This window comes from Hypanus sabinus, chromosome 9 (genome assembly GCF_030144855.1).
Source record: "Hypanus sabinus isolate sHypSab1 chromosome 9, sHypSab1.hap1, whole genome shotgun sequence".
NCBI lineage: Eukaryota > Metazoa > Chordata > Chondrichthyes > Myliobatiformes > Dasyatidae > Hypanus > Hypanus sabinus.
The window spans coordinates 26,269,701-26,294,722 of NC_082714.1; the positions used below are offsets into that span (position 1 = coordinate 26,269,701).

General features: G+C 39.5%; 2 protein-coding genes across 3 annotated transcripts in view; one reads left to right on the plus strand and one right to left on the minus strand.

Annotated features, from left to right (window-relative positions):
• The window catches only part of LOC132398799 (tumor necrosis factor receptor superfamily member 17-like), a 57,489-nt gene extending 50,302 nt beyond the window's left edge, over positions 1 to 7,187 (minus strand). For both annotated transcript variants that reach the window (XR_009513799.1, XR_009513798.1), the window contains exons 1-2: positions 7,075 to 7,187; positions 3,055 to 3,127 (exon numbers count right to left, since the gene is read on the minus strand). The gene's annotated coding sequence lies outside the window, so the exon portion shown is untranslated. The remainder of the gene's footprint in view (positions 1 to 3,054; positions 3,128 to 7,074) is intronic.
• An 88-nt stretch (positions 7,188 to 7,275) lies between these two features.
• Positions 7,276 to 25,022, plus strand: part of LOC132399202 (eukaryotic peptide chain release factor GTP-binding subunit ERF3A) — a 51,598-nt gene continuing 33,851 nt past the window's right edge. The window contains exon 1 of the mRNA XM_059979342.1: positions 7,276 to 7,675. Coding sequence (XP_059835325.1) covers positions 7,480 to 7,675 — 196 coding nt within the window. The 5' untranslated portion in view covers positions 7,276 to 7,479. The remainder of the gene's footprint in view (positions 7,676 to 25,022) is intronic.

Consider the following 25,022-nt stretch of genomic DNA (forward strand, 5'->3'; position numbering starts at 1 on the left):
CTTCTTGGTCCACATGATCTCTTGAGCTTACTTGTCCACAATTTCCATTTGCACATGGCCCCACTTCCAAACTTCTCATTTTCACACTTAGAAAACAGTTGAGATAAATCACAGTAAGAACTACAAGGCATAGCTGTAACCATGATCATCTCATCCAAGCACACGAGTTCCATGAAAGATTCAAATAGCAATGCTTGATTTGTGTTAAAGAAAATGCATTTTAGTTTTCACAGACAAAACACATTAAACTGTAGGTTTTAATAAATTTATTTACAGAATTCTGTCAATGGTTTTGCATACCTAACCAGTAAACATTACATCAAATACTTAGTTTTCTAACAGATTAAGGGGGGGCCGACAGAAAAACCAGGAAACCTAACAACAAGGAGGAACCTGCCACTGCCACTTGTCTTCCCTATATTTCCACAGTTTCTGGAAGGATTGCCAGGAGCCTGAAGAAATATCAGATTAATACCACCCACAAACCTGGAAGGAATCTCAAATCTCAGATTATGTGGGTCAAAGATGACCTGGGATTTAGGACGGCTAGCATTTACAGGATTCCTTGTGAATGCGGAGCAAAGCATAACGACCATGTAGGAAAACTGTATCAAGGAGCATAGGAGGTGTATCCATTTGAGTTACCCAGATAAATAGGTGTTAGAGGAACACTGCATATGCAGTAACCACAGGATTCACTTCAACGGTACAAAACTACAGTGCCACATCAATGGCTTTTGGGAGTGCCTAGTGAAGAAGGCCATTGAGATAAGATGAGAGAATAAGAATATTAAGAAAGACAAAGATCCCATTCTAAATAAGAACTGGAATACAATTTTTTTTGCAAGGTGGGATAGTGGAAACCTGATTGGTTGAGGTTTAATCTATCAGGAAGAATGGACAATGGGAGTTGAGTATATACACCACTGGGCTAGACATGCCTTGGCATCATCCCTGATGAAGATGGTTGAGTTTGTCATCAAAACATCGGTTAAAATCAACACTTGTACCCAGCTGGAAGCCTGAGAACAGTTTATGCATCATGTATGCCAGGAAATAACTAAATCCTTTTTCTAGTAGCTAGTTTGAAATTAAATCTGCTGTCCCTTGATGAACCATCACTGGAATCATTTCCCATGTGAATATGAAGGTAATATAAAAAGTCAAAAATTGCTTCCATTTGTAATTTACCAATTATCTTTCAATGAAGTTAGCGATTAAACCAATCACCAGAGAATATCTTGATCTGAATTATACCTGTTTCTTGTAGCCTTGGCTTAACTGTAGTTCAACTTTTGCCTTGGTTGAAATTATCGCTTGAATGTTGGTGACACCCAGGTTTAGTTCACATCAACCCTCAACTACCTCTAAATTGTTAGATTGTTTGCTACAGCACTGGACAGCCTACAATTTTCTCCATCATAACTTTGGAAAGAGCAAAGTCATCGTCTTCAATTTCCATCACAATCTCTGATCTCTAGCCTCTGATTGTATCATTCACTTTCATGTATGACTGAAACTAAACCAGAAAAAAACTTGATACTTGATTCTAAGGTGAGCTCCAGACCACATATCCATACTGCCACGAAAATCACTTATTCTACTTCCAAACTCCACCCTATCCTTACTTCACCTCATTCTGAAACTCCCATGCTGCCTTTATTCCCTCTTGATTCTGACTGTTTCAAAGTCTTCTTGCCAACCTTCCTCATTCCACCCCCTAATCAAAACTTTGTGTGCTGATCTGAATATCTTGTTCATGTGTCACTCCTGTTGTACTTGCTGACTTATACTGGGTTACCATTTAAACATTACTTCAATTTTGATAAAGGACCATTGTCTATGTTCTCTGCTGGCTGGATTCAGAATTCATTGTAAGATTTACTTAGCAGAACAAAATTAATATGACACACATTATCTCATTCCACACATTACTGAAATATACTTTTACATGCTCATTCTGAAAATATGACCATTCACCTCAAATATAAGGTTTCTGTTTGGCATTTGATCAAAATAAATTAGTTCTAAATTGAAATGCGTATTATATTATTAACAAATGAGAAAGTAAAACAGCCTGCATTTAACAGATAATGGACTGGAGTAACTAAGAAAACTGAAACATGGATCAATGCCGCTTTTTTGAGGCTAATGAGTAACAAAATAGATTAGTGCACTATCTATTCCCCTCTCAAAACTGGAACTTAATACAGCACGTAAGATTTTGTTCCCCTGTAATTTTGAAGGACCTAAATTAAATAAAGTTGTAATATGCAAGTTGAGTTTCCCATAAATATATATCCATTAATCTCAAGTATTACATCATATTTGAGCCTAAAAGCAGTAGCTTTCTTAGAGGTTACAACAATAATTTAATGCACATAATTTTAGATATATTTATGTGTAATCATAAATGGCATTGTTCATCTGTTTACCATAATTATTACATTACAGAGAACTGAAAAAGTGCTTTGCCTAACTATTCAAATATTGTAACCAAATTTAGTGGAACACTGCATAAAATACAATTATATCTAAATACTTCAGAATTTTGAAAATCAAGTCATTTATGTTAATCATGCCTAGAAAAAAACCTGTACTGATTTGGCAGTTTAAACTCTGTGAAATGTCCCAAAGTAATGAAATGAGGTTAAAGAAATATTAGAATTACTGATTAAAAGCTTAGACAAAGAGGATCTTTGAAGAAGAGAAAAACATTTATAGTCACCAAGGGTAGTATAATTTGAAACAGTAATGTGGATAAGGAAAAATTGAGCTGTGTAACACATTCTCTGAAAAAATGTGATCTTATTTTCCCCATTGAGTACAGCCATGTTAACTTTTATAATTTATCAACTAATTGTGAATGAGGCAATATATCTACCCCACATATGACAAGAGGATTATTCAAGACATATTGTTGCACCCATCGGTAGCAAACATAACAGATGTATTATTTAAAAATATTGTATCTTTAAATCTATTTGGATAGTGTAAGTCAAGTAATATAATGACATCTTATCATACCTACATTAAAAGTATTATATACACTACCTGCAAGTACTGCAGTGCTTCACCACCGTCTCAGAGACAATTAAACTTTGGGTCAGCCTGTGAAGCTGCATCCCTTGAATGAATAATAACAAATAATAAAAGAAATTATAATTTTGTATAATCTTGAAACAAATTCAAGGCAGGTCATACAAACTATGAATTAGCTAATTTTAACATAGCAAGTTCTTACTTAACAGCAAAATGCAAACAGTTTGCTTCAGTGATGTTGATCTTGAGACAGAGTTGTACAGCACAAAAAAGGCCCTTTGGCCCATATTTGTCTGTGCTGACCATGATGTATATTCAAGCTAATCCATTTACTCACTTGGCCCACCTCCCTCTGAACTCTTGTCATTGATACACTTGTCAACGTACTTCTTCAATAATCTATTGTTCCTGCCTTAACAACTCCCTCTGGCAGTTGGTTCCATATACAGTAACAAAAAGGCCTCTCTGGCTCCTGTTAACGCTGTCACCTCCAGCCTAAAAACCATGTCCTGTAGATTTTGATTCACCAACCTTGGAAAATCTGCCCCTCATGATTTTATATATCTACATGAGATCATTGCTTTAACTTCTGAACTCTAATGAATAAATGACTGTCTGACCTCTCCCTATAACCCAGTTGTTTAAATCCTGCTAACATCCTCATAAATCTTTACTCTAAATACTTGTTAGGATTCTGGAGATAAACATTCTGCTCATCATCAGAACAGTATAAAGATATTTTAATGTCCACTTCTAAGGGATTCAGGAGTTCAGTTTGACATCTCACCCAAACACTAGTTGTATTGTCAGCTTTGATTCAACTTTCAGTATCTGCAGTCTTTTGGTTTTCCCTTACTGAAGCTGAATATCAGTGGTAGTGTTTTCTAGGCAGCTTGGCATGAGATTTAACATTCCAGTACTTCTTGAAATGAAAAGGGTAACTTCAAGGTGTCTGGCTCCTTTCACAGGAATTAATTCCAACAAGGGAATAGAGCTGATCGGGTTGTTAAGAAAGCATTTGATGTGTTGGCCTTCATTAATCAAAGATCTACAAGGTAATGTTGCAGCTCTATAGAACCCTGCTTGGAACACATTGGAATATTGTGTTCAGTTCTGGTCACCTTGTAGGAATTATGTAGAAGAATTAAACAGGGTGCAAAGGAAATTTACCAGGATACTGCCTTGATTAGAGAGCATGCCTTATGAGGATAGGTTAAGCCAGCTAGGGCCTTTTCCCTTTGGAGCGAAGAAGAATGAGAGGCGACTTGATAGAAGTGCGCAAGATAATAAGAGGTGCAGCCAGAGATTTTTCCCAGATGGAAATGGCTAATATGAGGGGACATAAATTTAAGTTGATTGGAGGAAAGTAAAGGGTCAGAGGTAAGTGTTGTTTTACACAAAGAGTGCTGGGTGCCAGGGGTGTGGTGGAGACAGATGTATTAGGGACATTTAGGAAACTCGAAGATAGACACATGGAAGACAGAAAAATGGAGGGCTACATAGGTGGGAAGGGTTAGATTGAGCTTTGAATAGGCTAAAAGGTTGGCACAACATATGGGCCTGTACTGTGGCTGTATATTTCTATGTTCTTTGTTCTAAATTATCTCTGCAGGGATGGAAAAATAGAATGGCAGCTTTGAGAGAAAGCATAATGAAGTCATTTTAATTTCAATATTTATTCAATTTAAAGAGAAATGTGAAGGATAAAAACTGCATACAGAACTAATAGTCTGCTTTCAAGTTGTCTTTGAGCCTATGAATAGAATTAGAGGCACTGTAAAACTAATTAAATAGTCTGTGGCAAATCTGTAATATGCAAAAGTTCAAAAATATCTTGAATTAGATTCGGCTATGAGCTCCTCCTAATGGAATATTATATAAGCTAAAACACTCAAAAGGCATTTCTTAAGGTGCATTTAATTTGTTACATGTGGAGTCTTGTGAATATGAAACAGTCGTAATACATGAGCATATACAGACCATAATTCTTTTCTGCTATTGTATTTGACATAAAATGTATTTTAAACTTGCAAGATTGTTTTTCCAATATCAAAAATTGATTAAATAAAATTTATTCCAGCTTAATAAACTTGAGATCATCCAAAATTCTGATGATTTCCTAACTTATTCTGTTCACTTATCACTCCCATGCATTCTGACCTTCACACAGGATTTTGGTTAAATAATGCCACAATCTTAAAATCCCTGTCTTTACAAACTCTGTCACCCCTCCATTCTTTGACAATCAACAGCCAATAACTGGCCATACATTTAGTTGTCAGAATCAGAATTTCTGAAATACCTTTAAAAAAATTTGTCATTCTGCAATAATTAAAATCTATCATTTTAACCAAACTTCTTGTTGAAATATCTACTTAGGAGGCTTGTCCATTTTCTATTGGAAAAACCCTCCCAAGCATTTTGGAGCATTATTTATCAGAGCAAAGGCCTTTATAAATACAAGTTATTGATGTAATATCTCAGTAAGTGGATGAAGTACAGTAATTTCTATGTGAAATATCCACTGGATTCTTTATTAAAAGACTCTGCATCAGGAAACAGAAAGTAACAGTCAACAGTGATTTATGAAAGAGACATCATTTCTGGCAATGAGAATGTATTAAGTGCAGTGGATGAATGGGAATGAGTACATGCTTTATATAAAATTTCAGAAGGCTTTCAATCAAGCCTAATGTGAACGACTTATGAACAAAGCTAGAATATATGGAATTGGAAAAATATGTTGGTGTGAATTTAGTGTTAGAAAACAAAGATTAGGAATAAATGTGTCCTTGTTAAATTGAAAAGCTGTGACTAGTGTGGGCTAAATGCAATATTTCTGTTAGTATGAAATGTAATGAGAAAGTGACACATGATGAGGATATACTGACTTCAAGATTATATAGAAAAGCTGATGGGCGACAACATGGTAGGAGTACAAAGTGAAAAAGCACCAAGTTATCTATCCACTTGAATACAAAAGAAGTACAGGAACACTGAGTATTTTTAAATGGTGAGAATTGTAAGTTAGCTTGGTGTTCTTGCACTAAACTCATTGGAAGCCAATACATAGTTGTAGCAGGCACTTAGGAAGGCCTTTATTGCAAAAGGATTTCATTACAAGACTATAGTATCTTACCACTATTAACCTTAAGCAATGCCAAGACTACTCTTGGACAATATTTTTCATCTTCTTACTTAGAAGATACTTCTTATAGGAGTGCAGCAAAGAGTCATAAGACTCGTTCTGGGAATTACATCTGTCACACTAGAAATTGTCTAATGAGGTAATGTTGTTATGCTTTAGATCTCATTAGAATGCGAAGTGACATCCTGGAAACATGCAAACTTGACAAAGTAGATGCAGAAAGAATATTTCCCCAAGCTGACAAGTCTCAAACTTAGGTCACGGTAGATCAATAAGGACCAGACCAACAAGAAATTTCTTTACCCAAAAGAGATCTTTGAACTCTTTTCCCTGAAGAACTGTGGAGGTTGAATCACATATTGTGCATAAAACTGATTATCAATTGATTTCTAGATATTAAATAAATCAAGAGAACCGGGGAGAGGGCAGAAAATGGTGTTTGTAGTCAAAGGTCATCCACGATCCTATTGACTAAGCAGAGTATGGTCAAAGAGGTGAATAATTCCGATATTCTATTGTTTTAATGGGATATAATATTTTGTATTCCAATTCGTTTACCCGGTGACTCTTACAAGGCCGAAGAACTAGTGTTGAAAGTATGTAATGTGATTCATCCTTCAATTTTAGTAAATTGTTTCCTGTCTAAAGGACTGCAGTGTGCATAAAATGACATACATAAAACTCGCACAGAAACTAGGGAAGGTCCAGGCTTCTGTACACTTCTGCAAACCGAGCCCGGCTAAAAAAAAACTTCCTTTAGATTGCGCCCATACAAGGCCAGATGCCCATGCCCCTGAAAAGTGAACACCGAAACCTCGCTTCGTTTTAATTCTCTCCGGTTTCTTGCACCCCCGCGACAATACCGCTGATTCTTCAAAATCTACCTAACGGGATAGGAACTCGACAGTTTAGCGGCGAGGTCACGCATCCCGGCTGTTACCGCGGGCCTCTCTGGTTAGCGTAGTTCCGTGCGCCAGAAGGGCGCGTCGAGTTCGTGGCCGGCGAAACTACAGTTCCCACAGTGCTGTGCCTGCCGATCGCGCAGGCGCAGAGGCCGCCGTTTATCTCCAGTCTATCACGTAAGCGTACGTCAGCCCTTTCGGGATACACACGAGGACCGAGCTGAGTTGAGGCGGCTCTCGGCTTGTTACCGGCGGAGCCATAGCCCTGGTCTGAGGCCTCCTGCAGACGCGCGCATCAGCAGTGTCCGAGGGAGGGGAGAAAGAGCTGACGGGAGGAGAGGAAAAGACACGTTATCTTTAAACCCAGCAACATTTCTCTGTACAGCCATGGATCCGAAAGACGTGGCGGATTACGCCCCTGATTCCTGGGAGCTGGCGGCCGACACGGATGTCGAGGCCCAGATGAACTCCTCTTTTTCTAAGCTCAACGTGAACGCCAAGCCTTTCGTTCCCAATGTCCACGCAGCAGAATTCGTTCCCTCGTTCCTGAGGGGCTCAGATGAGGCCGCCGAGTCGCCAGAAGGTAATAAAATGTATTTTTTATTCCGGGAAGGGGGGGGGGGAAGAGAAGCGAGAGCACTGGGAGGAAAGTGAGTGCGGCAGCGGTAGGGCAACTTGGGGCCTTTGTTCATTTGGCCGTAACAGCAGGGTTATGGCGATAGGGTGGGTAAAGGTGGCTCCGAGGCGGAAAGAGGCTGATCGTTTGAGTTCCATCGTTTGTCCAAAATACCGCTGCATTTTATCTTCGGCTAATTGTCGACCAAGAAAAGGTAAAAATCTGTTTTGCAACCTATGTCAACTTTAGGCCTCATTACTTAAAACGTAGTTGACTCTCAACGCCAGTTTTAAGTATAATTCTTACAAGGTGTGTGTGTATACGTATATATATATTTATCGTTGCGAAACGTTCCATATGTTAGTCGGGAAACTTGTTACAAAAAGGCTCGAGGCCCATATGTGGAAACCGACGTCAATCTGAATATGTCGTCAGTTTGCACTTCATCTAGATGTGAAGCTTCTGTTCTTTCTTTGAGAAAATGACGGAATGGTTTATTTCTTCATAGAAGTGAGCGCTAAAGTATCGAATTACAGAGTAAAACTTAGGGATTTTCGTTTATTTTCTTAAATAAATTCTTTTTGAAAATTCAAGGCAGAATAAACTTTGTACAGCTTCTGTCGAGTAATGACTTAACTTCGTGGGTGCACATTTCAGAAACCTTTTCTTTAGTTCAAATTCGCATGGGGTGAAATTATTAGCTGTTGAATCAACACTTTAATATACAACCACAGCTAAGATGCATGCTGGTATGCTCTTTAGGAGTACTGTACCGTAATTGTCATGTTGGCTACTTTCAGCACTTTTTGAAGACATCATGCTACAAACAGCTTGCATTTAATGCGCATGGATTTATTAGACGGTATGTATTTGTGCTACAGTTAATGACGATTCTAGTGGCTAGTCTGTTATAGTAATTAAAGTAGCAATGTAATAGCCAAAACTAAATCTAAAGGTTGGACTTTATTTTGCCAGAAACAATACTCCAACAGTATCCTGTGTTCAAATAGTTATACTAAGAAACTTGTTCACACAAATGAACTGCTAGTGAATTTCAAAATGCTAAGGTAGTTAATAAAAATTGGTCAGAAGAGATGATTATAAGGAGGGACAAGCACAGAAGAGTTTTAGAAAGGATTCCAGAGCTTTGGCAGTTGAAGACATGCCACCAATACTGAAATGACACTTCATGAGTACGTGAAATTTCAGTGCCAGGGAAGTTTTAGAGCCAGGGAGGTGGGGGAAGGCCAAGTGTGGATTTCATGATCGTGGAATTTGAAATTGAGTAATTGATTAACCAGGTGTCCATTTGTCAGCCAGTAGGGATAACAATGGTATATGTAAGTTGATGCAGTTTGAGAAATGGGTGGTAGTTTTAGATGCTCGGGGGTTAAATAAGGGATCAAGAAAAATCAACCAGTAGAGTGCTGTGTCAGAACCAAATGAGTGGAAAAAAAGGGCATTTCTACAGTAGGGTGTTCTTGATCAAGGGATAGATCTGAGGCGGTACAGTATGTTTACATATGGTCTGGGGGAGGGAGGCAGCACCTTGGATGCATGCTTGAGGTGGAGTTAAATAGAATTTTTTGATCTACTGAATGTGGGCCAGTTAGGTCATGTTCAGTGAAGTAGCAAGTACTAGGTATTGCCAGTGAACATTCAGAATGAAAGCTTAGTGATTGTTTTTGGATGACTCATGATCCAGATATCAGCTTTGAAATCTCACCATGACAGCATGATTTAAAGCTAATTAAGTAAAATAGAAGATAAAAAACATTATGACAATGGTGATCATTAAACTGCCATACTAGTTAAAAGGAATTAATTAGATCTTAAAGCAAAGGTTCTTAACCTGGGGTCTATAGATAGATTCCAGGAGGTCTGTGAACTTGGATGGGAAAATATTAACAAGAGGTTACATCACCAACCTGTCTGAAATTCAGGGTTTCCTTCAATTATGGATGTAGGCAACAAACCACTGTAGTATCAGCAGTACCTTTGACTTTGTCACCAATAGAAATCCCAGATGTTTCATATCACATTACAGTTGTTACAAATATCTCAATGTTGTTTACAGCATTCATCACTACTTGTTATTTAATGTGTTAATAAAGAAGCACATATAATGCTATATCTCAAATTTGTTTTTAAAATATTTTGAACTGTATGTCAATGTAATTGGTTTCTTTTGTAATCCAGTGTATTTTATATATTTAAATACATTATTCTGAGAAGGGGTCCATAAGCTTCACTGGATTGCCAAAGTGGTCCATGGCATAAAAAAGGTTAAGAGCCCCTGTCTTAAAGGATGGAATTCTTTGCCTAACTTGTCTTCAAGAGCTTAGTCCCACATCAACATAGTTAACTTGTTGCAATTGCTGAAAGTGTCATTTGTTTTAAGACAACTATGACAATATATAGGAACTAGTAGACCATGTGACTGAGCTCTTGGCATCAAATTTAGACGTGTGTATCTGCCCTTAAATGATATGAAGCCCTGCTTTTGGGTTTCCAGTGGTTTACATCTGACGGAGGTGTCCAACAGTAGTCTGGGAATTACTTGACAGATTTACAGAAACTTTTCTGTCACATTGAATCCCAGACTACATGATCAATAAAGTGCAGATGCCCCCCCCCCCCCGGGGGGGAGCTTAGCAGATCAGGCGGCATCCATGGAGAGAGGCAAACAGTCAATGTTTCAAACAAGAGAAAATCTGCAGATGCTGGAAACCCAAGCAACATACACAAAATACAAGAGGAACTTAGCAGGCCAGGCACCGTCTATGGAAAAAGTACAGTTGATATTTCGGGCTGAAACCATTCATCAGGGCATTTCATGCTGAGGCCCCTCATCAGGACTGAAAAGAACAGGGCAGGGGCCAGAATGAGAGGTGGAAGTGAGGGGGAGGATTACAATCTGGCAGGTGGTAGGGAAGATCAGCTGAGAGGGGAAGATGGGGGAGGAGTGAATGATATGAGAAGCTGACAGATGAGTGGAAATAGTAGTGAGCTAACAGAGGAGGAATCCAGTAAGAGAGGACAGTGGAATACAGGATATGCTTACTAACAAGGTGAGTAAGAGAAATGGCAGCGCAGTTCTTGAAATTTGCTAGATCACCTTGGATCTTGTACTGACTGATGATGCCAGGTCAGATACAGCATTGATATCTCCTGATTGCCATCTTCTGAATTATTAGTGGTCTGTGTAGAATGCCATTTGGAGTAATGCTGGGAGATGCAAGCAACAAGTGAGAATTCGTTATCTATCACAAGTTGGTGATGCAGTCTCCTAAATTTTGTCAGGTGGATCTGCTGTCCAATTTGGAAGCGAGAACACTTCTCCCAAACTCACTTCAATATCACCTTTAAGTCGTATGTTTCAACCTCTGGCACATTGGGCAAGAGCAATGCTAGCATAGACCCTGCTGTGACAAAGTTAAGAGCACATCTCATTGTGTTGTCTCAAGCTGTATTAATTCATGAAATCTTAAACAGCTTTAAACTGAAAGCACATTTGTGGACAACCAGAACTATAAACCATGATGGATGTACATTAAATACAGTGGTATGCAGAAGTTTGGGCACCCCGGTCAAAATTTCTGTTACTGTGAATAGCTAAGTGAGTAAAAAATGTCTGATTTCCAAAAGGCATAATGTTAAAGATGACACACTTCTTTAATATCTTAATCAAGATTACTTTTTTATTTCCATCTTTTACAGTTTCAAAATAACAAAGGAAAAGGGCCCGAAGCAAAAGTTTGGGCACCCTACATGGTCAGTACTTAGTAACACCCCCTTTGGCAAGTATCACAACTCGTAAATGCTTTCTGTAGCCAGCTAAGAGTCTTTCTATTCTTGTTTGGGGGATTCTTGCCCGTTCTTCCTTGCAAAAATCTTCTAGTTCTGTGAGATTCTTGGGCCGTCTTGCATGTACTGCTCTTTTGAGGTCTATCCACAGATTTTCAATGATGTTTAGATCGGGGGACTGTGAGGGCCATGGCAAAACATTCAGCTTGCGCCTCTTATAGGTAGTCCATTGTGGATTTTGAGGTGTGTTTTGGATCATTATCCTGTTGTGGAAGCCACCCTCTTTTTATCTTCAGCTTTTTTACAGATGGTATGATGTTTGTTTCCAGAATTTGCTGGTATTTAATTGAATTCATCCTTCCCTCTGCCAGTGAAATGTTCCTCATGCCACCGGCTGCAACACAAGCCCAAAGCATGGTCGATCCACCCCTGTGCTTAACAGTTGGAGAGGTGTTCTTTTCATGAAATTCTGCACCCTTTTTTTTCCAAACATTGCAGCCAAAGAGTTCTATTTTCATCAGACAGCAAGACTTGTTTCCAAAATGCAACAGGCTTGTTTAGATGTTCCTTTGCAAATTTCTGATGCTGAATTTTGTGGTGAGGACACAGGAAAGGTTTTCTTCTGATGACTCTTCCATGAAGGTCACATTTGTGCAAGTGTCACTGCACAGTAGAACAGTGCACCATCAGTCCAGAGTCTGCTAAATCTTCCTGAAGGTTTTTTTGCAATCAAACAGAGGTTTTGATTTGCCTTTCTAGCAATCTGACGAGCAGTTCTCTCAGAAAGTTTTCTTGGTCTTCCGGCCCTCAACTTGATCTCTACCGTTACTTTGTTAACTGCCATTTCTTAATTACACTACGAACTGAGGAAACGACTACCTCAAAACGCTTTTCTACCTTCTTGTAGCCTTCTGTTTTGTGGGCATCATTTATTTTCATTTTCAGAGTGCTAGGCAGCTGCTTAGAGGAGTTCATGGCTGCTGATTGTTGGGACAAGGTTTGAGGAGTCACCGTATTCATAAAGCTTTGAAATTTGCATCACCTGGCCTTTCCTAACGATGATTGTGAACAGGCCATAGCCCTAACAAGCTAATTACGGTCTGAGACCTTGGTAAAAGTTATCTGAGAACTCAGATCTCTTGGTGTGCCCAAACTTTTGCATGTACTCCTTTCCTGTTTCCACGCTAAAATTGTTCAAGACAAAAATAATATGCTCATCTTGCTTAAAATGTTGAAAAGTATGTTTCATCTTTAACTTTGACTTTTGGAGATCAGTTCATCTTATACTTGCTTTGCTCTTCACAGTAACATAAATTTTGACCAGGGGTGCTCAAACTTTTGCATGCCACTGTTTTTCTTTACCTGGTGAAGCTACAATGCAGAAACCTAAGAATCAGAACTTTTCTGTTACATATTGTCATGGGTAATCATTTTAAACAACTCTTGGGAGTAGGATGTTCATGAAGAATATTGCTATCTTCTGTGGTGCTGGTATCCATTAAGTGTAAAAGCTCGTCTGGAGCATTTATTGTCTTCAGAGACGTGAGTGGATGTTCCATCTTCAAAAATTCCCCTCTACGTATTACAGAGGTAAGCATTTTGTTGCTTTGTCTTGAATTACCAAGAAATTGCCATCTCCACCTAGATAGTCTTAACTGTCTAACTTCAGAGCTCTTTGACATACTGGAAAGGTTCATCTACATGGAAGAAGTCATAAATATAGTGAAATACTCTTCAGAGTGATTGCATTTTCCACTATGGATGAATGTCATGACAATATTCAATGTGATAGTTAACGCAATCCTCTGGCTCTATGTTTACTCCCTCTGCCGTATACCGAGGCTGTGGCACAACAGCTACAAAATACTTTGACAAGTTGTCATAAAGTTCAGCATTTCACAAATGGACAAATCCCAACTCTTCAATACCACCTATGGGGAAAAAAGACGGTGGCAGGAAGCACTTGCAAAGTTTCAAGCAAGTTAACAGCTACTCATTTTCATAATTTTCTTCATTAACACTAGATCAAAGTTCAACACAAAGTTAAATATTCAAAGGTCCAAATTAACGTCAGAGAAATGTGTTCAATGTACATCCTGAAATGCTTTTTCTTTGAAAACAAAAGTGCCCCAGAGAATGAATGACAGTTAAATGTAAGAACCCCAAAGTCCCCCCAGCTCCGCTCCCCTCCCCTCCCTCCCTGCAGCAAGCAACAATCCCCCCCCCCATAGGCTGACGAAAAAAAGCAAGCATTGGCACTGCCACTGAGCACTCAAGTGTGAAAAGCAACAGGAAAAACAAAGATTTAGAGTTATTCCAAAGACCTCACGTTTCACCCAGCATTTGACATACCACAGGTTCTTTCTCTCCCTCGTAAAGGAGAAGGAGGTGTCTATTTTTCCAACAAGTGGGGAGACATAACAACTCACTGGTTTGTGATGCTAGAAGTCATTATGTCTCTTTTTTTCAAGCTCTGTTCCCAAAGATCGCAAAGATCTTGGGTCTTCGGGCATAGGGCAGTAGATTTTCTGACTCCCTGACAACACATGCGTCTCCTGCTATGACACCAATCCTCGATCTCCCTGCCTCCAGAGCCCCAAGATCTTCGGCTTCCAATTCCGAGCCGGGTTCTCAGGCCAAAGCCTTGGCGTGCCGAACAACAACCAGTCCTGAAACCCCAAGAATGGGTCCCATTCCCACAAAGAACGAAGTTAGTGTGTAACTCCAGGTCAGGGTCTTCAAAAGAACCCTGAAAGGGAGAAATAAAGATATTAAAGATGGAAATAGAGCTGTTTCTGAAGATGCAAGCAAACAAGTTGCCTTTAAGTAACATCTGAACTTCACTCTGCCTCCACCTTTCATACCTTAAAATATTCTTGGGCAGAGGATTTCTGCATTGAACTTTGGTTATGATTCTTGGTAATTATACCAGAAGACATGGTATAAGGTAGTTTTAACTGGGAATAACTTTATAGAGCTCTTAGCCAACAAATACTTGTAAAACATTAATTGTCTTTTTCAATCTTGAAAGGTTGAATTACAAAGGGAAGGGATCAACTAGTCAACTTTTTCTTGTCATTTAGTTTCACTATTCCCTTTACATCTCATACAAAATCTTTACAGGTGAAATGTCCATTGCGCAAATAAATTATCAAGCATAGAGGCATGGGTATTTGCCAGTTTTTGTACCCCTATTTACTAAAATGCTTTCTTTGGAGTGTCGTTCCCTGTCTACTTAAGCAGTTGAAAACTGTACTGGAGGGTAGCAATCTTTCAAAAGTGGTCTTTTCAAATAAGTGAACATATTGCAGTCAAGTTATTTTACAATTTCAGTGTGATTCCATATAGGTTCATATTGAAAACTAAATAATACACTAGTTTGTAAAGTTATTTTGTGATCTGAAGCCCAGATTGTTTAACTTCGGCTACCTTGTAACAAGTCAAAGAAGTGAGGTCACTTTAAACAGTTCTTCAAATTTGCATTTGCTCAGGCTTTTGAACTTCAGAAGAGATGATGAATTGAAATGAGACTATCAGATTTCAGTGGAGATATTGCTGGTAGTGCAAATGATATTACAATATTTGCCATAAAGGTGAAACAATTTTGAAATAGCCTGGCATAAGTTATAGGATTCCACCCCACGCCCCCACTATCACCACTTTTATAGTTATATTTCGCTGGACATCACAGAATCCATTTATTACATCCTGCAAAATGTGCATTCCTGCCATGTCATGTTGATCTGTGCTTGTTTGTAGACAGATATGATAAACCCCATTTGAGATCAGTTCCTAGAAGGTGGCGCAAGCTTGCAGTTGAGTTGTGCATGGTAAAGGATAAGTCACGGGTTTTTAGATGTTGTGTGGTTTAACATACCCACTGTTTTGGGGGGGGGGGGGGGGGTTGCTTACTGAAAGCCCAGATTGGCATGTTTCTAAATAGGGATGTGAAATTGAGATGGAGGTAGGAAGCAATTAAAGTCTCGAGTTTATATCTTGGCTTCAGATAGTTTAAATAAAGGTAACATTGAAAGCTAATAATGCCAACTTTATGGTGGAAATGGCTGTTCCATTGTGTGTGGGGGGGTGATATCTGGCTCATTTATCACAATGTCTTGAGCGCAGCTAAAATAACAGTGGTCACCTCACTTGAATTTTAGCCATTGGTACGCAGTTTAAAACTATTTTGATTTTCAAACATGCTTAACATCAGGAAGGAGCATATTTACTGATATCTTCCAGTATTCGCCTTTGTAGCCTTATTATCAAAAGACATAATGGAATGGAAACAAAATTATATTTAAATCCAATTTAAATGCGTGTTCCCAGCCATGTTTGAAGCATTATTTTTTTTGGACAAGCTAAGTTCAGATAATGAATAAAAATGTCTTTATTCCCCGGAATGATTTTTGCAATTTTGAATGAGATGTTTCTGATTTGAAATTACGGGTTGGAAGATATAACTTCAATGAATTATGAAAATGGAATTTTTATAAAATAAGTTTGTTCTTTAAGGTTGTCATTGTCAGGTGTGGGTGTAGTGGGGATAAGCTCCCACTACTTATCAAATGCTCTCAGTGGAGTGCGTCTCAAATAGCCTCTGACAGCTAAGTTCTGCTCTTGGCGTTCATGTGTGCTGTGGCGTTCATGGGCTGCTAAGCCCCGTAGGACTGTTTCTACTGACAGGAGAAGGGGCAAAGTTGGGTTACTGGCACCTGTAAAACCAGTCCCTTAGGGCAGATGGGGCTCATCAGCTGTGATTGACAGCTCATCTAGAAGGAAAACTCTGATCTTAAACCACGGCTGCCTTTCAACTTTACCCATTCAAAGGGAAGGCTTCTGGAGTAAACCCTGAGGAAAAACCCGGAGCTTGAGTCCCTGAGGCAGTCGTATGTTGAGTTCAATGCTGTTTGGCAACTCCTGTGATGTTCAATGATGATTGGCAACTCCTGTGATGCCGCTGGTGCGAGTCTGTATCAGTCTCTGTCATTCCTTTGGATTCATCGGCTGTGTAGAGAGGCGGAGCCTGCTGCATGAACAACAGCTTGCTCTCCATATTGTAAGTGTCCTGGCTTGAGTATCAACTTCAACAGCTCGAATGCCATATCCAGGTCAGATCCATTTCTTGACCAACAGAGGCCATCATTATGTGAAAGTGTTCTCAGGGTATCAACCGGTCTTTCTATGACAGTAGTGATGTCATATTATCAAATATGCTGAGTCAGAAAACATAGTATAATAGTGTGGTGTCAGTAACACTCTATAATGTAGTTAAATGTCAGCACATCACAGGGAAGTTAGTGCAAGTTTTTCCATCTCTTTAGATATAACTTGTGTTTTTCTTAGCAGAAATATTTTTTATTTTGAATACATTCAAAATACATTGAAGAGCTGAAGTGCATTACAAACATGTGCATGAATATTGGGACTTTGAAGAATAAGCTTGGAAAACAAGTTGAAGCACGTGTGCTTGTGCAACATTGAAATATGCCTGGGCTAGCATTGAGTCTCTTTTATACCATTGTCACTAGTCTTGATTATATGGTTTCAAAAGTCAATATACATCCAGTTTGTAAACTCTGGCACTTGTAATATACTTTCAAAATGGGGTTGCTACCATGAATTTAGGCATTTTATTTGGCTGTTAATATATAATGTACTGGTGCTAAATCTTTTTTTAAAATCAAGTATGATGTTGTAGAAATAACAGACATGGCTGCAAGAAGACCAGGGCTGGGAAATGAATATTCAAGGGTATACGTCCTGTCAAAAGTACAGACAGGTGGGCAGAGGGGGTGGGGTGGCTCTGTTGGTAAGGAATGAAATTCGGTCCCTTCTGAGGGGTGACTTAGAATCAGGAGATGTAGAGTCAGTATGGGTAGAACTGAGAAACTGTAAGGGCAAAAAGACCCTAATGAGAGGTATCTACAGGCCCCCAAATAGTAGCCTGGATACATGGTGCAAGTTGAATCAAGAGTTAAAATTGGCATGTCACAAAGGTAATGCTACGGTTGCTATGAGGGAAAATGAGGTTGGTACTGGACCCCAAGAAAGGGAGTTTGTGGAGTGCCTTAGAGCAGCTTGTACTGAAGTCTATCAGGCAATTCTAGATTTAGTGTTGTGTAATGAACTGAATTTGATAAGGGAACTCGAGGTAAATGAGCCATTAGGAGGTAGTGACTATAATATGATGAGCTTTAATCTACAATTTGAGAGAGAGAAGGGAAAATTGGAAGTGTCAGTATTATAGTTGAACAAAGTGGACTATGGAGCCATGAGGGAGGAGCTCCAAAGTTGACTGGAAGGATACCCTAGCAGGGATGACAGTGGAACAACAATGGCAGGTATTTCTGGGAATAATACAGAAGGTGCAGGATCAGTTCATTCCAAAGAGGAAGAAAGTTTCTAAGTGGAGTAGGGGGCGACAGTGGCTGACAAGGGAAGTCAAGGACAGTATAAAAGCAAAGAAGTTTCACATAGCAAAGATGAGTGGGAAGCCAGAGGATAGGGGATCTTTTAAAGAGCAACAGAAGATAACTAAAAAAGCAATACGGGGAGAAAAGATGAGGTACGAAGGTAAGCTAGCCAAGAATATAAAGGAGGATAGTAAAAGCTTCTTTAGGTATGTGAAGAGGAAAAAAATTAGTTAAGACCAAAGTTAGTCCCTTGAAGACAGAAACAGGTGAGTTTATTATGGGGAACAAGGAAATGGCAGAGGAGTTGAACAGGTACTTTGGATCTGCCTTCACTGGGGAAGACACAGACCATCTCCTAGATGTAATAGTGGCCAGAGGACCTAGGGCAGGGGTCAGCAACCTTTACCACTGAAAGAGCCACTTGGACCCGTTTCCCACAGAAAAGAAAACACTGGGAGCCGCAAAACCCGTTTGACATTTAAAATGAAATAACACTGCATACAACGTTTTGTTTTGCCTTTATGCTATGTATAAATAAACTATAATGTGTTGCATTTATGAAATTGATGAACTCCTGCAGAGAAAACGAAATTACATTTCTGCATGCAACAAAAACATTTTGAACTCCGAAAAAAAGACGTTGGGTTGAAGGTTACTTTTAAGTAAAATACTCAACGTCTATTTGAGTCCTTCTTGTATTTATGAAAAACGCCAAACTTAAATTTGCCGCCAGCAGCAAACCAAAAATAACGTCAGCCAGCTGTCAACCTGAAAAATAAAAGGACTATTTCACTGAACAATGAAAACATATGAATATACGTAAAATAATACGCAATTAAAATATTTATCATACTTCTTCAGGTTGACTCACACCTGACAATGCAGTCGTATTCAGTAGGGATGGATCGATGCTTAGGGGAGTGACCGGGAAGGATAATGTGTTTTTTTCCTCTCTGAACTCACAGAAGCGTTTCCCAAACGATGTTTGCATTGCGATGATTGCAGAATGTAAATACTCCGAATTTATCATGTCGTGACATTGTTTGAACTCTCTCAAATTGGGGAAGTGAGACAATGTGCCTTTCTGTAAATCTCTGGCAAGCAACGTCAACTTGCGCTCGAATGCAAAACATCCTCCAACATGTGCAGGGCTGTACGTCCTTACCCCGTTGAAGAGCTGTGTTCAGCGTGTTCAGGTGCGCTGTCATGTCTACCATGAAGTGTAGCTTTTCCAGCCACTCTGGCTGTTCCAGCTCAGGAAAGTTGAGCCCTTTGCTGCCCAGGAAAGTTTTCACTTCTTCCAGACGCGCGACAAAGCGTTTCAGCACCTCCCCTCTGGACAGCCAGCGATAAAAACACGTTGTAGCGGTTGCTACACGCAGTCAGTAAACTGCAGTCAAAGATAGCTTTATTCGAACTAAACAGCCTTGCTTTTAAGCCTCCCTCAACCCGCCCCCCATGGGCGCGGATGCTGCAAAAGACACGTACTCACAAACCCCCGTAGGCTATCTCCCTTAGCCTGAACGCTGGCTAATTGTGAGCCGGTTCGGATGTGTCAGGAAATGGGTCGCCACAACGTCTTATTTAGATTGTACAAGATCACCATAATCTTCAAATTTAGATTTACATTTCAAAAACTAACAAACTAACATAAAATACATATTAATTAAATACTGACCATGTAGCGGTGTGCTACACGCAGCGCTAAAATTACGACACGGAGTCGGTAACTGCAGTCGAAGGAAAAAAACTTTATTCGAAATCTTCAGCCTCACTTTTAAGCCTCCCTCAACCTGCCCCCCCCCCCCCCCATGGCGCAGAGGCTCCAAAGCTCTGTGCTCGCAAACCCCCGTAGGCTATCTTATTGTGAGTCGGTTCGGATGTGCCAGGAAAAGGGTTGCCACAACCAATTATTTCCCAAAGCAACAGGGAGCCGCAGCACAGACGTAAAAGAGCCACATGTGGCTCCGGAGCCGCGGGTTGCCGACCCCCGACCTAGGGTAATGGAGGAACTGAAGGAAATTCACATTAAGCAGAAAATGGTGTTGGGTAGACTGATGGAACTGAAGGCCTGATAGTGTGCATCCCATAGTACTTATGGAGGTGGCTCTAGAAATTGTGGACACATTGGTAATCATTTTCCTGTGTTCTATAGATTCAAGATCAGTTCCTGTGGATTTGGAGGGTAGCTAATGTTATCCCACTTTTTAAGAAAGAAGGGAGAGAGAAAATAGGGAATTATAGACCAGTTAGCCTGACATCAGTGGTGGGGAAGATGCTGGAGTCAATTATAAAAGATGAAATATTGGCACATTTGGATAGCAGTAAGTTGGTTCGAATCAGCATGGATTTATGAAGGGGAAATCATGCTTGACTAATCTTCTGGAATTTTTTGAGGATGTAACTATGAAAATGGATAAGGGAGAGCCAGTGGATGCAGTGTACATGGACTTTCAGAAAGCCTTTGATAACGTCCCACATAGGGGATTAGTGGGCAAAATTAGAGCACATAGTATTGGGGGTAGGGTACTGACATAGATAGAAAATTGACAGACAGCAAACTAAGAGTAGGGATTAACGGGTCCTTTTCAGAATGGCAGGCAGTGACTAGTGGGGTACCGCAGTGCTCGGTGCTGGGACCGCAGCTATTTACAGTATACATTAATGATTTAGATGAAGGGGTAAAAGTAACATTAGCAGATTTGCAGATGACACAAAGCTGGGTGGCAGTGTGAAATGTGAGGGGGATGTTAGGAGAATGCAGGGTGACTTGGACAGGTTGGGTGAGTGAGCAGCTGCATGGCAGATGCAGTTTAATCTGGATAAATGTGAGGTTATCCACTTTGGTAGCAAGAACAGGAAGGCAGATTACTACCTAAATGGTGTCAAATTAGGAAAAGGGGAAGTACAACGAGATCTAGGTGTCTTTGTTCATCAGTCACTGAAAGTAAGCATGCAGGTACAGCAGGCAGTAAAGAAAGCTAATGGCATGTTGGCCTTCAAAACAAGGAGAGTTTGAGTATAGGAGCAAGGAGGTCCTTCTGCAGTTGTACAGGGCCCTGGTGAGCCCACACCTGGAGTATTGTGTGCAGTTTTGGTCTCCAAATTTGAGGAAGGACATTCTTGCTATTGAAGGAGTGCAGTGTAGGTTCACGAGGTTAATTCCCGGGATGGCGGGTTTGTCATATGTTGAAAGATTGGAGCCATTGGGCTTGTATACACTGGAATTTAGAAGGATGAGAAGGGATCTGATTGAAACATAAGATTATTAAAGGATTAGACACGCTAGAGGCAGGAAACATGTTCCTGATGTTGGAGTCCAGAACCAGAGGCCACAGTTTAAGAATAAAGGGTAGGCCATTTAGAAAGCAGTTGAGGATAAACTTTTTCACCCAGAGAGCTGTGGATCTATGGAATGCTTTGCCTCAGAAGGCAGTGGAGGCCAATTCTCTGGATGCTTTCAAGAAAGAGAGTGGATTCAAGGGATCTGGGGAGAAGGCAGGAACAAGGTACTGATTGTCAATGATCAGCCATGATCACAGTGAATGGCGGTGCTGGCTCGAAGAGCTGAATGGCCTACTCCTGCGTCTATTGTCTTTTGATTTTAGTTTTAAATATCAGATTGGAAGCTATACATTGATTTTAATTTACTGTATTTGTAGTTCTTGGAGTTGCTCTTGTTTGTTTCTGATCCACTTCCTGCATAGTGAAGCTATTTTAGTTTCAGGATAGACTTGTAAGCTTAGCCAACTCTGTTCATAAATTAAAAGCACAAAGGTGGCATTCAGCCCATTATGTCCTGTGGGAGACAAAAATGAAATTATCAGTGTTGCTCCCACTTCACAGCTCTTTGTAGCCTTGCAGGTTAAGTCTCAAGTGTTCACTGGGTAGGTTTTAAATTTCAAGAGGGCTCTTGCCTCCACTTGAGGCTAATTATGTACCAAGCCTGATGGGGTCAGATTAGGTTGCTGATTCAGATCTTCGGTGATAAATTTAAATCAAGCTGTCTTCCCCTGTTTGGTCAGATTGTGCTGGGAAGAGTCCATTCATGTATGTAAATGTGAGGAGACTGAATACTGTTAATGGCAAGAACCTTAATAGTGATGAGCAGAGGGAGCTTGAGGTCTTGACTCACAGCACCCTGAAAAATGGTTACACGTGCTTGTCTTTAGTTGAGGAATTGAGTTTAAGATTCTGGAAGTTATGTTGTAGCTTTATGAAACTCTAGTTAGGTCGCATCTGTAGTATTGAATTGAATTCTGGTGTACTCATTATTGGAAGGATGATGAGGTTTTGGAGTGGGTGCAAAGAGCTTTACCAGGATGCTCCCTGGGTTGGAGGGCATGTTCTTTGAGGAGAGATTGGACAAGCCTGAGTAGTTTTCTCTGGAGTGGCAGTAGTTACAGGAAGATGTGATGGAGGTTTATAATATTATTGGTAGAGTAAACAGCAAGTATATTTTATCCCAAGGTTGAAATATATAATGTCAGTTGGCATGCACTTAGTGAGAGAGGGTAAATTTAAAGAAGATGTGTGAGCATGTTTTTTTATATATATATATAAGGAGTTGTGGTGCCTGGGGTGGTGCTAAAAGCAAATATGATAGAGGCATTTAAGAAGCTCTTAGTTGGGCTCATGAATGCACAGGTCTAAGGATATGGGCACTGTATAGGCAAAAGGGATTAGCTGGCATTTGATTGCTAATTAGTTCAGCCCAACTTTGTGTGCCAAATTGCTTTTTCCTGTGCTGTACAATTCTATGTTCTATAACAGTTAAACAAAAACAAAAATTACTGTTTTTGTCATCTTTTGCTGGATGGTAATGTCTGTGTTGTACCCTGGCTTGGGAGTTCTGTTCATTGGCGAGTCAGGAGGGAACACAAAGAAACCAGCAGGAGGCTGCAAGTTGGGGGATACCACGATAAAATATGTTGGGGGTCACCTGTCCCAAGATAGCCGTGGCAGCCCAGAGAAAGCTGCTGAACTGGCAAGGTCACAAAGAGGACTGTAAAATCAAGGTTCTAAGATTTTGGTGGAACACAGCAGGCCAGACAGCATCTATAAGGGGAAGCACTGTCGACGTTTCGGCATTTTGTGTTTGCTGTTTGAATTTCCAGCATCTGCAGATTTCCTCGTGTTAATGAATTTATAATACTTCGATCAATTCTGGCCATATTTGGGGTTTGTTTTGAAATTTAGATGGACCTCTAGTTTCCAACATATCAGTCAATGAATTTAGGCCCCAATTATTCGATGGAACAAAATTTTCATTCAGCTCCTTTTTTCTTTTTACCAATTTTTAATCATTATCTCTTAATCAACTTTTCTACCAAAGCAGCAATGTCCTTTTATAATTTTGTGTACACAGCCTCACTCATCTCAATATTTTATTTCTTCTATCTTGACAACATCCTTTATAAATCTCTTCTTTGTCCTCTAATGTTACACTGTCTTCTTGTATTGTTCGTCTAAAATTGTACATAGTTCTCTGGATGTGACTTTTTGCCATTTTTGTATAGTTTTAGCAAGAAAAGCAAGTTTCATAAAGATAATCTTAGCCACTTTATCCACTTATCTTGCTGTATTCATTGATCTGTGGAGGTTAACTCCAAAAACTCTCCTCTGCCATTCAAATAACATTGCACCTATGTACTGCCTTTACCACAATTCATGTGTTCAATTAAATATGACAGAGCTTGGAAGAGGTGAGTGTTCAACGCAGATAGATTTATTTCATCAATAAATGCCAAGTTATGCATTAAAAATTGTTAATAGCATCAGCTTCTCTACCTTGCTCTTCCACAGATAACGTGCCCAAAATCATTTTAGGTAGAGTTCATTTCCTCCCATTGAACTTTGAGTTTGGGTCCACCTCAGCAAACTTTGCACTTGCTGGCAAATACATTTTCTTTCAGAGGTTGCTGCTTCAGAATTCAATTCAGCTCTGAGCTGAGTTTATATTCTCTCCATGTTGTACTTTGTCAGATGAATACATTTCCTGGTTGTTGGCTGAACATCTGCCCTCTGCATAGTTCTGCACATTAAATGTTTTATTCTATCCCACATTAAAACGATCTATTCAGTCCTGTTTTTGGTGAAGTACGATGGTTTCTGTTCTATGGTTGTTCATTTTAAAAACAAAATCATCCATTGATTGTCTTGACAACTCCTATGTAAACTCTTTAGTCCTTTAAGCTATTGATTCAACTCTGTCTTAAGTTCTACTCCGTTATGCCCTTTTCTCTGTCATTGGATTCCATGTGTAAAACTGCTAATGCCTGATTGACAATTCTCTCCCAAAACAGCATCTCCATTTTGAAGATTCATTTTGATCATGCTTTTTTAAATCCCATTTTCTCCAACTTTTTCTCCACTTACCTGGTGTGCACTCCAAATACATCAAAGAATTTCACCAACTTTCTTCAGGAGCTTTGTAAGTTCCTGTCATTTGAAGGATTGTACAAACAAATCAATTTTCATAACATTTGTTTTCCTTTCACCTTTGTTGCATTGACCTTGTGAAATTGGCTCTGAATTTATCTCTAATGAAGGCATTAATTTTTTTTCTCTGTTTTAATCTCTTAGTATTATATTTCTAGTTTTTAGCTACATCTGCATGTATCACCTGTCAGATAATTGCTGGGAATAGGTGGTCTTTCCCTTTAACAGTTCAGTACTACACAAGAATCCTAAACTGGTGTTTTCCACCTTCCTTCCAGTCCTGAAAAAGGATCTTTTTGTACATTATGGAGCTAATTTCAAGTTGAAGCAGGTTCTTCAATGTTATAGTTTAAAATGCTCCAATATCAGCAGTTCAAGCAGCGAATGGTTTTGATTATTGATCCACGTATGAACAAATGGAGTAGAAGGGAAAAGTTATTTTGTGATTAGTAAGGATATATAGACTGGAAGTGACACCAAATGAATTGAAAAGGTCATGCTATTTCTTGTGGATTATGTTAAGACATTGGACTGAAAGAGCTATAAAAATTTAAGAAGCATGCAAAGCATACATCAGTGCGACAGTGAAAATGGCAGGATTGGCTTCAGTGAGTAAAGCGAATAGACCCATAAATGCTTAATAAATATAA